A 12,454-nucleotide genomic window follows, 5' to 3' on the forward strand; every position below is an offset into this window, starting at 1 on the left:
GAACAGGGCTTGGCACATAGTAAATTGTCAACAAATATTATCTATTATTAGAGGGCAAGATTAGTTCTTGCAAGGTAAATCTACAAATGACTGGGGAAGGATGAGTGTGGCAACATGCACAAGCATAAGAAGTAGTTTAATTTAGCTGCTAAGCATAAAGGCGATAGGGTCATACTTGGGTCTAAACCCTTGCTCTGCTGTTTATTGGCTGTGCAACTTTAAGCGAACTATTTAAACAAGAGCAATGCCTATAAAGTGCCTAGTATAGTATTTGGCACACAACAGGTGCTTAATATACAGCAATTATCCACTACGGACGTTCTGAAAAGCCATGATCTCGCCAACATGTGTTCATAATAATAGTTGCCATTTACTAGGGCTTACCATTTTGGACCCTGTGCTGGTTACTTCCTATATATTCTCTTTTATGCTTCTTAATCTAGCTAGGTGAGCATAATGGGCCCCTTTCATGATAAAGAAACGAGATGATCTTTGTGTAGCTATAACCAGTGGGAGGTTGAAGGCCTAATAAGTAGTGGCTTGGAATTCAACCCTTGACCAAACCGGGGCTCGCAGTGCCTTTGCCACCCGTTGGGCTCTCGCTCAGGGGATGGGGCCAGGAGGGCCAGCACCCGCCAGGCCGCACCCACTGAGGCCTCACGGAGCCTTAGCCTCGAGGAGCCTGCCAGGCGTGGCCTCTTCCGCCGCCACTAGGGCACGGCCCCCTCCTTGGCCTCCGCCGCCACACTTTCCTATCGGATGGCCTCCGCGGCCGGGGCCTCGCAGGTCCTCAGGAGAAGCTGAGCCAGCTAGCGGAAGTTCTGGGAGGAAGGTTGGGCACCGTCTCTAAGCAACGCGCTGGGGCGGGAGGGGGCGGGAGGGGGCGGGGGGAGGGGCACGCCTTGTACGTCACTGAGGTGCGACCGGGTAGCGGCCGGAGCAGCCGCCGCCGCCTCCTGCGGTTCTGAGAGGCTGGCTGGCAGCGCCACTGCTGTCGGAAGCGCGATGCCTTGAACCTGGGGTGAGCTCCGTAGCGCTGGTCTGTCGCCGCTTCCCCTGCGCCGCTCCACAGCCCTCGGACAGGGAGGAGAAACGCCGGCCAGGCCTCGACTGCCGCGCCGGGCTTCCGTGGGGAGACAAGACCCGACCCGCCGCCCCCGTTTCTAGGCCTCGGCTTAGGGTGTGGAGCTGGCTTGGGAGGCCCTTCCGTGGTCGCACTGTCTCTAAGCCAGTGGTTTCCAGTGACAGAGCGTGGAAGTGGCTTGTCCCGTTTTTTTTTGGGGGGGGGGTTCTGGGGGATCAGGAGGACAGCTTTTCCTCCTCGAGCGCGGATCCGCTTTTGAATGTTGCCGCCGGCGCAGTCAGTCGGCCAGCGGACGTAGCTGTTAGTTCCGAGTGCAGGTGCGCTTTAGGCGGGGTGGTGGCGGAAGGGTGGTGGGTGTCTTGAGTTAACGCGTGAGTGAGGCTAGAAACCTGTGCACGCCCCTCCCTGGACACCCTAGTTAGAAACCCTTGCCTGGGTGATGGCTCAGAAATGGCCAAGTCCGTCTACTTAACCCGTCCTCCCGTTCTAAATTAGCTTAGGCTGCTCCTCTTGTCAAAGGCCTGGCCTTGTCGAACCAGCCACCGTGAGACCCGGCAGAGACCAAAAGTTTTCTGGCTACTAATTGTAGTGTTCATTCTTGGAAAGGAAACTTTCTGTGTCGGTTTTGAAATGATTTCTTTGTCATTTTTATCGTGTTACAGAATGTGAGTTTACTATTATTGTTCAAATTTATCCCCAGCCCCTTTAAAATTGCAGTATACGTCCGTGTTCTGACCCTATCCTATTTCACCGTGCCAGGTGATGCAGTTCTCATCGCTGGCGTATTTCTAAAGCGGCCGTGACACTTCCTGTGGCTTATAACTCTTATCTTATGCATGAAGTGAGTCTTTCCCACCCCCCCTTCCTGCTATAAAATGAGCTCCAGCCGTTCTGAATTTCATCTGGAACATGAGGTGCCGCAGACCAACGATCCTAAATTAGTCGCCTCTATATTGGAAAGCCCTCTAAGAAGTGAGGCTTTCTGAATTCAGAACTCAAAAATAGTATGAATATTTCTCCTTTCCTCTGATGCTGCCTGGCTGCAGTTTCTAAATATTTCCCTCCAGAATGTGGTTGTGTGTTTCCAAAATGTGTTCTTTGTCATTTGATAAAAGTGAGTTTTATATTTGGTGTGTGTTGTCTGATCCTTCTAAGTTCACATTTAAGCACTTGACACAATTCCTTTCCCTTTCTCTTCCCCAAAAGGCAGAGAATGTCCAGAGAGAATTCTTACAAGTCTAGTTAGTGCATTTTTCCACATATGAAAGATATTGAGTAAACACCCTGGTGATATCAGAAACCCATGTTTTCAGTCTCCAAGTACTATCCTTTTGTAGTTTTTCTTTGCATAAAATTTTTGTCTGATTAAGGTCTTTGACCCCAGAAGAGGCATTCTAGACTCTACAGTGGCTCTGACTAGTCTGATAGTTTCACTATGGTCTGTAATAACTGCTGTTACTTTCTTCTCTTACAGGACAGCTGATAATCTGTTTACAGATCTAGAGTTTGAGTAAACAATGAGTAATAAAATAGGGACCTAGTTTTTAGTACTTAGTTTTTTTCACTGATGCTAAAACAGACTTAACAGTGAAAATAGTTGATAATTATTTCAACTATAAATATCTCTTCTGTAAGTAAAGAAGTTGATACATAATTTCATGGAGGTCTCAGAGAGGTTTTCTAAATGCTACAGTATTTGTGAGCTAGTCATCTTGTACTTCCAGGCTTTTCATCTTTGCTTTAATCCTTTTATGAATGGGTATGGTTTAAATTTTCATGAAGGTTTTTTTTTCCAGTTACCCATGATGTGATTTTTATAGCTTTACAAAGAATATTTGAACTACAGCAATTCATTTTGTTAGAAAAAGCAGTGATCAAGTGTATGTTACCACTCACTAGGGAATGTGGCATTTTTGGAATCCTTGATATTCTTATGAGTTTCAAAATAACAATTATTCTTTATTTAGAAAATCCTTCAAATATTTTTTTGAAAGCACATTGTTATCCTGCTTGAAAGGACTAAATTATAGGGGAACAATAGTATGAGAGCTGCCAGTTCTTTGAGAAGTGTTGACCAGAGATTTATCTTTTGCTGAATTCTATGCCAATGGTTTGCAAATTAAGTTCCTGTTCAATACTGCTATTTCATGATCTAGAGGGAAGTATTTTGCTCATACCAAATAATGAAAATTGCTCAATTTACATAAACATTAATGATACACTTTTACAATTTTTTTTCTTCCCTGTATTTTTTTTAACTTCAGCTTCTCTGCAACTAGTAGATGACTGAACAAGTTGACAAATCTCAAAAGAATACTAAGTTAATAATAAAAACCCAGAAACTGTCAGCAATATTTACTGTATCCATTCGTAAACATTTACTGTGTGCTTATATATCTGCCAGAAAAGAGAACACAGCTACTACCCTCAAGAAGCTCACAGAGGGGGATGGTCAAGTGACCTAACTGATGATATGTGCTGTGATAGAAGAATGTGCCTAGTCACCAAAGAGGAACATTGAAAGACCTGTGGCGGGTGACTAGAGGATGGCCTCAGCAGATTGTTTCATGAACATGCATGCACCCTTGATTGTGGTTTTATTGCATCTAGATCACAGAGTCATATTTTTATGCCCATGATGGACGTTGACATTTATCATTTTATGGTATTCAAAATGAACTGTAAATCCCCTTGTAGATTTCTTGATGATGGCCATCCTGACCAGTGTGAGGTGTAGGTTTGATTTGCATTTCTCTAATAATTAGTGATGTTGAGCACCTTTTCTTGTGCTTGTTTGGCCATCTGTACATCGTCTTTGGAGAAATGTCTGTTTAGGTCTGCACATTTTTTGATTGGGTTGTTTGTTTTTTGAAATAGAGCTACATGAACTGTTTGTATATTTTGGAGATTAATCCCTTGTCAGTTGCTTCCTTTGCAAATATTTTCTCCCATTCTGTGGGTTGTCTTTTCACGTTTATGGTTTCCTTTGCTGTGCAAAACCTTTTAAGTTTAATTAGGTCCCATTTGTTTATTTTTGTTTTTCTTTTCATTACTCTAGGAGGTGGATCAAAAAAGATCTTGCTGCGATTTACATCAAAGAGTGTTTTGCCTTTGTTTTCCTCTACGAGTTTTATAGTGTCTGGCCTTACATTTAGGTCTTTAATCCATTTTGAGTTTATTTTTGTGCGTGCTGTTAGAGAATGTTCTAATTTCATTCTTTTACATGTACCTGTCCAGTTTTCCCAGCACCATTTATTGAAGAGACTGTCTTTTCTCCATTGTATATTCTTGCCTCCTTTGACGTAGATTAATTGACCATAGGTGCATGGGTTTATCTCTGGGTTTTCTATCCTGTTCCACTGATCTATATTTCTGTTTTTGCACCAGTACCATACTGTGTTGATTACTGTAGCTTTGTAGTTTAGCCTGAAGTCAGGGAGCCTGATTCCTCCAACTCTGTTTTTCTTTCTCAAGATTGTTTTCACTATTCGGAGTCTTTGTGTTAACATACAAATTTTAAAAAAATTTTCTTCTAGTTTTGTGAAAAATGCCATTGGTAAGTTGATAGGAATTGCATTAACTCTGTAGATTGCCTTTGGTAGTTTAGTCATTTTGACAATATTGATTCTTCCAATCCAAGAACATGGTATATCTTTCCATCTGTGTCATCTTCAGTTCCTTTCATCAGCATCTTATAGTTTTCAGAGTACAGGTCTTTTGCCTCCTTAGGTAGGTTTATTCTTAACGTATTTTATTCTTTTTGATGCAATGGTAAATGGAATTGTTTCCTTAATTTCTCTTTCTGGTCTTTTGTTGTTAGTGTATAGGAATCAAGAGATTTCTGTGTATTAATTTTGTATACTGAAACTTTACCAAATTCATTGATGAGCTCTAGTAGTTTTCTAGTAGCGTCTGTAGGATTTTCTCTGTATAGTATCTTGTCACCTTCAAACAATGACGGTTTTACTTCTTCTTTTCCAGTTTGGATTCCTTTTATTTCTTTTTCTTTTCTGATTGCCATGGCTAGGACTTCCAAAACTATGTTGAATGAAAGTGGTGACATTGGACATCCTTGTCTTGTTCTTGATCTTAGAGGGAATGCTGTCAGCCTTTCACCATTGAGAAAAATGTTAGCTGTGGGTTTGTCATATATGGCCTTTAGTATGTTGAGGTAAGTTCCCTCTATGCCCACTTTCTGGAGAGTTTTTATCATAAATGGGTGTTGAATTTTGTCAAAACTTTTTTCTTCATCTATTGAGATGATCATATGGGTTTTATTCTTCAGTTTGTTAGTGTGGTGTATCACTAACTGATTTGTGGATATTGAAGAATCCTTGCATCCCTGGGATAAATCCCACTTGATCATGGTGTACTACCCTTTTAATGTATTATTGTATTCGAATTGCTAGTATTTTGTTGAGGATTTTTGTGTCTATGTTCGTCAATGATATTGGCCTGTAATTTTCTTTTTTGTGTGGTATCTTTGTCTGATTTTGGTATCAGGATGATTGTGGCCTTATAGAATGAGCTTGGGAGTGTTCCTTCCTCTGCAATTTTTAGGAAGAGTTTCAGAAGGATAGGTGTTAACTCTTCTCTAAATGTTTAATAGAATTTGCCTGTGAAGCCATCTGGTCCTGGACTTTTCTTTGTTGGAAGTTTTAAAATTACTGTTTCATTTTCAGTACTTGTGATTGGTTTGTTCATATTTTCTGTTTCTTTCTGGTTCAGTCTTAGAAGGTTGTACTTTTCTAAGAATTTGTCCATTTCTTCTAGGTTGTCCATTTTATTGGCATGTAGTTGTTTGTAATAGTCTCTTATGATCCTTTGTGTTTCTGTGGTGTCAGTTGTAACTTCTATTTCATTTCGAATTTTATTGTTTTGAACCCTCTCCCTTGTTTTCTTGATGAGTCTGGCTAAAGGTTTATCAATTTTGTTTATCCTTTCAAAGAACCAGCTTTTAGGCTCATTGATTTTTTTCTATTTTCTTCATCTATTTCATTTATTTCTGCTCTGATCTTTATGATTTCTTTCCTTCTACTAACTTTGGGTTTTGTTTGTTCTTCTTTCTCTGGTTGCTTTAGGTGTAAGGTTAGGTTGTTTATTTGAGATTTTTTCTTGTTTCCTGAGGTAAGATTATATTGCTATAAACGTCCCTCTTAGAACTGCTTTTGCTGTGTCCCATAGGTTTTGGATCTTTGTCTTTCGTTGCAATTGTCTCTAGGTATTTTTTTGATTTTCTCTTCGATTTCTTCAGTGATCCATTGGTTGTTTAGGAACATATTGTTTAGCCTCCACATATTTGTGGTTTTTACAGTTTTTTCCTGTAATTGACTTCTAGTCTCATAACGTTGTAGTCAGAAAAGATGCTTGATATGTTTTCAGTTTTCTTAAATTTGCTGAGGCTTGATGTGTGGCCCAAGAAGTGATCTATCCTGGAGAATGTTTCATGTGCACTTGAGAAGAAACTGTATTCTGCTGCTTTTGGATGGAATGTTATATAAATATAAATTAAGTCCATCTTATCTAATGTGTCATTTAAGGCCTGTGTTTCCTTATTGATTTTCTGTCGGGATCACCTGTCCATCGATGAAGGTGGGGTGTTAAAGTCCCCCACTATTATTGTGTTACTGTCAGTTTCTCCTTTTATGGTTCTTAACATTTGCCTTATATATTGAGGTGCTCCTGTGTTGGGTGCATATATATTTACGATTGTTATATCTTCTTCTTGGATTGATCCCTTGATCATTATGTAATGACCTTCTTTGTCTCTTGTAACAGTCTTTATTTTAAAGTCTATTTTGTCTGATATGAGTATTGCTACTCCAGGTTTCTTTTGATTTCCATTTGCATAGGATACCTTTTTCTAATTCCTTACTTTCAGTCTGTATGTGTCCTGAGATCTGAAGTGTGTCTCTTATAGACAGCATACAAACGGGTCTTGTTTTAGTATCCATGCAGCCAGTCTATGTCTTTTGGTTGGTGTATTTAATCCATTTACATTTAAGGTAATTATTGATATGTATGTTCTTTTTTTTTTTTTTTTTTTGTGGTATGCGGGCCTCTCACTGTTGTGGCCTCTCCCTTTGCGGAGCACAGGCTCCAGACGCGCAGGCTCAGCGGCCATGGCTCACGGGCCCAGCTGCTCCACGGCATGTGGGATCTTCCCAGACCGGGGCATGAACCCGTGTCCCCTGCATTGGCAGGCGGATTCTCAACCACTGCGCCACCAGGGAAGCCCTGATATGTATGTTCTTAATGCCATTTTGTTAATTGTTTTGGATTTGGTTTTGTAGGTCTTTTTTCTTGCTTCTCTTTTGTTCTCTTGTCTTGTGATTTGGTAACTATATTTAGTGTTGTGTCTGGATAGCTTTCTCTTTTTTGTGTATGTATCTACTGTAGATTATTGGTTTGCAGTTCCCATGAGGTTTTGACATAGCTGTCTGTATATATATATGATTGTTTAAGTTTCTGGTCTCTTAATTTCTAATGCATTTCCAGTATCCTGCATTTGTACTCTCCTCACAGTTGCTGGCTTTGATATCATATTTGTGTGTGGATGATTTCCTACCTTTACTTTATATTTGCCTTTACCAGTGAGCTTTCCCATTTGTAATTTTCTTGTTTCTAGTTGTGGCCTTTTGTTTTCTGCCTAGAGAAGCTCCTTTAGGATTGTTGTAAAGCTGGTTTGGTGGTGCTGAATTCGCTTAGGTTTTGCTTGTCTGTAAAGCTTTTGATTTCTTCATCAAATCTGAATGAGGCGCTTGCTGGGTAGAGTATTCTTGGTTGTAGGTTTTTCCTTTTCATCATTTTAAATATATCATGCCACTCCCTTCTGGCCTGCAGAGTTTCTGCTGAAAAATCAGCTGATAACCTTATGGGGATTCCCTTGTATGTTATTTGTTGCTTTCCCCTTGTTGCTTTTAATATTTCCTCTTTGTGTTTAATTTTTGTCAGTTTGATTAATATATGTCTTGGTGTGTTCCTCCTTGGGTTTATCTTATATGGAACTTTCTGCACTTCCTGGACTTGGGTGAGTGTTTTCCTTCTCATGTTAGGGAAGTTTCCAGCTATAATCTCTTCAAATATTTTCTCAAGCCCTTTCTGTCTCTCCTCTCCTTCTGGGCCCCATATAATGTGAATGTTGGTCTGTTTAATGTTGTCCCAGAGGTCTCTGAGACTGTCCTCATTTCTTTTCATTGTTTTTTCTTTATTCTGTTCTGCAGCAGTGATTTCCACCACTCTGTCTTCCAGCTTACTTATTTGTTCTGCCTCATTTATTCTGCTGTTGATTCCTTCTAGTGTATTTTTCATTTCAGTTATTGTATTGTTCATCTCTTTGTTCTTTAAATCTTCTAGCTCTTTGTTAAACATTTCTTGTATCTTCTCGATCAGTGCCTCCATTCTTTTTCTCAGATCTTGGATCATCTTTACTATCATTACTCTAAATTATTTTTCAGGTAGATTGCCTATCTCCACTTCACTTAGTTATTCTTTTGGGTTTTCATCTTGTTCCTTTGTCTGGAGCATATTTCTCTGTCATCTCATTTTGTGGAACTTTCTGTGTGGATGGACTCCTTTCCACAGGCTGCAGGATCATAGCTCCTCTTGCTTCTAGTGTCTGGCCCCTGGTGTGTGAGGTTGGTCCTGAGACTTGTTCAGGCTTCCTGGTGGGAGGGACTGGTGCCTGCCCACTGGTGGGTTGAGCTGGGTCTTGTCCCTCTGGTGGGCAGGGCCATGTCAAGGGGTGTGTTTAGGGGAGGCTGTGACCTCAGTACAGCTTTAGGCAGCCTGTCTGCTGATGCATGGGGCTGTGTTCCTGTCTTGCTGGTTGTTTAGCCTGAGGCGTCCAGCCCTGGAGCCTGTAGGCTGTTGTATAGGACCAGGTCTTTGTGCCAAAATGGGGACCTCCTGGAGTGCTCATGATGATCAGTATTCCCTGGGGCCTCTGCCACCAGTGACCTTACCCCCACAGAGAGCCACAGATAACCCCTGCCTCCACAGGAGACCCTCCAAACCCTCAGGTAGGTCTAGCCCAGGCTCCTATGAAGTCACTTCTTTGTGCTGGGTCCAAGTACACATGAAATCTTGTGTGCGCCCTCAAGAGTGGAGTCTCTGTTTCCCTCAGTCCTGTGGAGCTCCTGCACTCAAGACCCACTGGCCTTCTAAGCCAAATTCTCTGGGGGCTCCAATTCCAGACCCCCAGGCTGGGGAGCCTGACATGGGGCCCAGAACTCTCACTCCTGTGGGAGAATCTCTGTAATACAATTATTTTCCAGTTTGTGGGTTGCCCATGCGACTGGTATGGGACTTGATTATATTGCAGAAGTGCCCCTCCTACCATCCTGTTGTGGCTTTTTTTTGTCTTTGGATGTAAAATATCTTTTTTTGTAGGTTCCACTCTTTTTTGTCCATGGTTGTTCAGCAGTTAGTTGTGATTTGGGTGTTTTCATGTGAGGAGGTGAGCTCAAGTCCTTCTCTGCCATCTTGTCGGGAATCGAGAGGTTGCTTTTGGTTTGGATGCTTGCTGCCTCTTTCCTCAGTGTGTGTTGGCTGTTATTGCTTTGATATGAGGTGTGTAGGTGCAGCAGGCCATGTGCACACCTGATACAGCAGGGACAGCAATTGGCTCTTCCTCCCGTGTATCCCAGTGGCAACCATAGCCCACACACTCCCTGGACAGCAGGGGCAGTGCTTGACACCTGCTCACTGCCTGTGCACACTCCCCAGATGGTGGGGGCAGCGATTGCCACCTGCTCACAGGTTTCCCAACAGTAGCGGTGGCCCACACCCCCCCCGGGACAGTGGGGGCAACACTTGGCACCCGTTCACGGGTCTTGCAGCAGCGGCCCTCGCACTCCCAGGACAGCAGGGGCAGCAACTGGATCCTGCTCGCAGGTCTCTTAGTGGTGGCGGCTACCTGTGCTCACCTCTGGAGCCCATAATGACAGTGGCGGTGGCCTGTGCCTGTCTCTGGAGCCCACAGTGGCAGTGGCAGCTCACACCTGCCCCCAGAGCTTGTGTAGGTGGAGTCCTGTTGCCTGAGACCATGTGTGCAGGGAAAGAAGCTCCTGTAGTGGTCCCACCCCTCTCCTTGCACACCCCCCAGCAGTGGCACCTTGCCTCTCTGGTTGGCCCAGGCTTCTTCTGAGCACACCCTCAGTTGCCACACTCTAGCCTCTTCAGGCTGTTTCCACACAGCCAAGCCTGGTCCTCTCCCTGGGTCTGACCTCCAAAACCTGAGCTTCAGCACCCAGCCTCCACCCACACCAGTGGACAAGCGTCTCAGCCTGGGTGATGGTACCAACGTCTGTCCAGGTCACTCTCCATTTTGCCTTCCTCAGTCCAGTTTCTGCACTCTGCTCAAGGCTCCAAAGCTCCCCTTCCATCCAGGTTGATCTCTCCGCCAGTGAGGGGACTTCCCAGGGTGTGGGAACCTTACCTTCTTCACAGCTCCCTCCCTAGGATGTAGGTCCCATTTCAATTCTTTTCTCTTTCTCTTTTCTTTTTTTCTTTTTCTTTTGTCCTTCCTGGTTACATGGAGGTTTTCTTGCCCTTTACGAAGTCTGAGGTCTTCTGCCAGTGTTCGGTAGATGTTTTGTGCAAATCGTTCCACTTGTAGATGTGTTTTTGACGTATTTGTAGGAAGAGGTGAGCTCCACGTCTTACTCGTCCGCCATCTTGATTCCTCTCCCTCATTGTAATTTTGATTTGCGTTTCTCTAATAATTAGTGATGTTGAGCATTTTTTCATGTGCCTATTGGCCATTTGTACGTCTTCTTTGCAGAAGTGTCTATTTAGGTCTTCTGACCATTTTTTGATTGGGTTTTTTAAATTATTATTGAGTTGTATGAGTTGTTTGTAAGTTTTGGAAATTAAGCCCTTGTCAGTTGCATCATTTGCAAATATTTTTTCCCAGTCTGTAGGTTGTCTTTTTGTTTTGTTTATGGTTTCCTTTGCCTTGCAAAAGCTTATAATTTTGATTGGGTCCCATTTGTTTATTTTTGCTTTTATTTCTATTGCCTTGAGAGACTGACCTAAGAAAACATTACTACAGTTTATGTCAGAGAATGTTTTGCCTATGGTCTCTTCTAGGAGTTTTATGGTGTCATGTCTTATATTTAAGTCTTTAAGCCATCTTGAGTTTATTTTTGTATATGGTGTGAGGGAGTGTTCTAACTTCATTGATTTACATGTGGCTGTCCTGCTTTCCCACCACCACTTGCTGAAGAGACTGTCTTTTCTCCATTGTATGTTCTTGCCTCTTTTTACAAAGGTTAATTTACTGTAGGTGTGTGGATTTATTTCTAGGCTCTCTATTCTGTTCCATTGATCCATATGTCTGTTTTTGTGCCAGTACCACACTGTTTTGATTACTGTAGCTTTGTAGTATTGTCTGAGTCTGGGAGGATTATGCCTCCATCTTTGTTCTTTCTCCTCAGAATTGCTTTGGCAATTCTGGGTCTTTTATGGTTCCATATAAATTTTAGGATTTTTTGTTCTAGTTCTGTGAAAAATGTCATGGGTAATTTGATAGGGATTGCATTAAATTTGTAGATTGCTTTGGATAGTATGGTCATTTTAACAATATTCTTCCAATCCAAGAGCATAGAATATTTTTACATTTCTTTGAATCATCTTCAGTTAATAATGCTTTATAGTTCTCAGCATATAAGTTTTTTGCCTCCTTGGTTGGGTTTATTCCTAAGTATTTTTTTAGGGGGGTGTGCAATTTTAAAAGGGATTTTTTTTTACTTCCCTTTCTGGTATTTCATTGTTAGTGTAAAGAAATGCAACAGATTTCTGTATGTTAATCTTGTATCCTGATACCTTGCTGAATTTATTTACCAGTACTAGTAGTTTTTGTGTGGAATCTTTAGGGTTTTCTATATATATTATCATGTCATCTGCATATAATTAAAATTTTATCTCTTAAAAGGTGTCATTTTGTAACTCAATAAACAAACAACTAAACTCTTTTATCTGTTCGGTGGGCATATTGATTAAATTATCATTAATATTTTACATGAAATCTTAAGACCATATATTTCAAAAGTTTAATCTTTTCTTTGTTAAGAATTGTAGGTATGGGCTTCCCTGGTGGTGCAGTGGTTGAGAGTCTGCCTGCTTATACAGGGGACACGGGTTCATGGCCCGATCTGGGAAGATCCCACGTGCCGCGGAGCGGCTGGGCCCGTGAGCCATGGCTGCTGAGCCTGCGTGTCCGGAGCCTGTGCTTCTCAAAGGGAGAGGCCACGAGGCCCGTATACTGCCAAAAAAAAAAAAGAATTGTAGGTATAATTTAAAGTTTTCAGTCTGGTTGATTAGAATATTTTATTGTATTTTTATTAAATCAGTACAGGAATGCTAGAG

General features: G+C 42.0%; 1 protein-coding gene across 5 annotated transcripts in view; it reads left to right on the plus strand.

Annotated features, from left to right (window-relative positions):
• The first annotated feature begins 699 nt into the window (after window positions 1-699).
• RNF141 (ring finger protein 141) overlaps window positions 700-12,454 on the plus strand; it is a 66,205-nt gene continuing 54,450 nt past the window's right edge. The window contains exon 1 of one of the 5 annotated variants that reach the window (XM_067038631.1): window positions 700-832. Coding sequence is in view for 2 of the 5 variants with exons in the window: in XM_067038632.1 (XP_066894733.1) it covers window positions 1,921-1,925 (5 nt within the window). In the remaining 3 variants the exon portion in view is untranslated. Of the gene's footprint in view, window positions 833-893; window positions 1,402-1,843; window positions 1,926-12,454 lie in introns of those variants that run through there. The other 4 variants (XM_067038629.1, XM_059067925.2, XM_067038632.1 and 1 more) reach the window with 4 other exon arrangements.

The sequence above is a fragment of the Kogia breviceps genome, chromosome 7 (genome assembly GCF_026419965.1).
Source record: "Kogia breviceps isolate mKogBre1 chromosome 7, mKogBre1 haplotype 1, whole genome shotgun sequence".
In the NCBI taxonomy this organism is placed as follows: Eukaryota; Metazoa; Chordata; class Mammalia; order Artiodactyla; family Physeteridae; genus Kogia; species Kogia breviceps.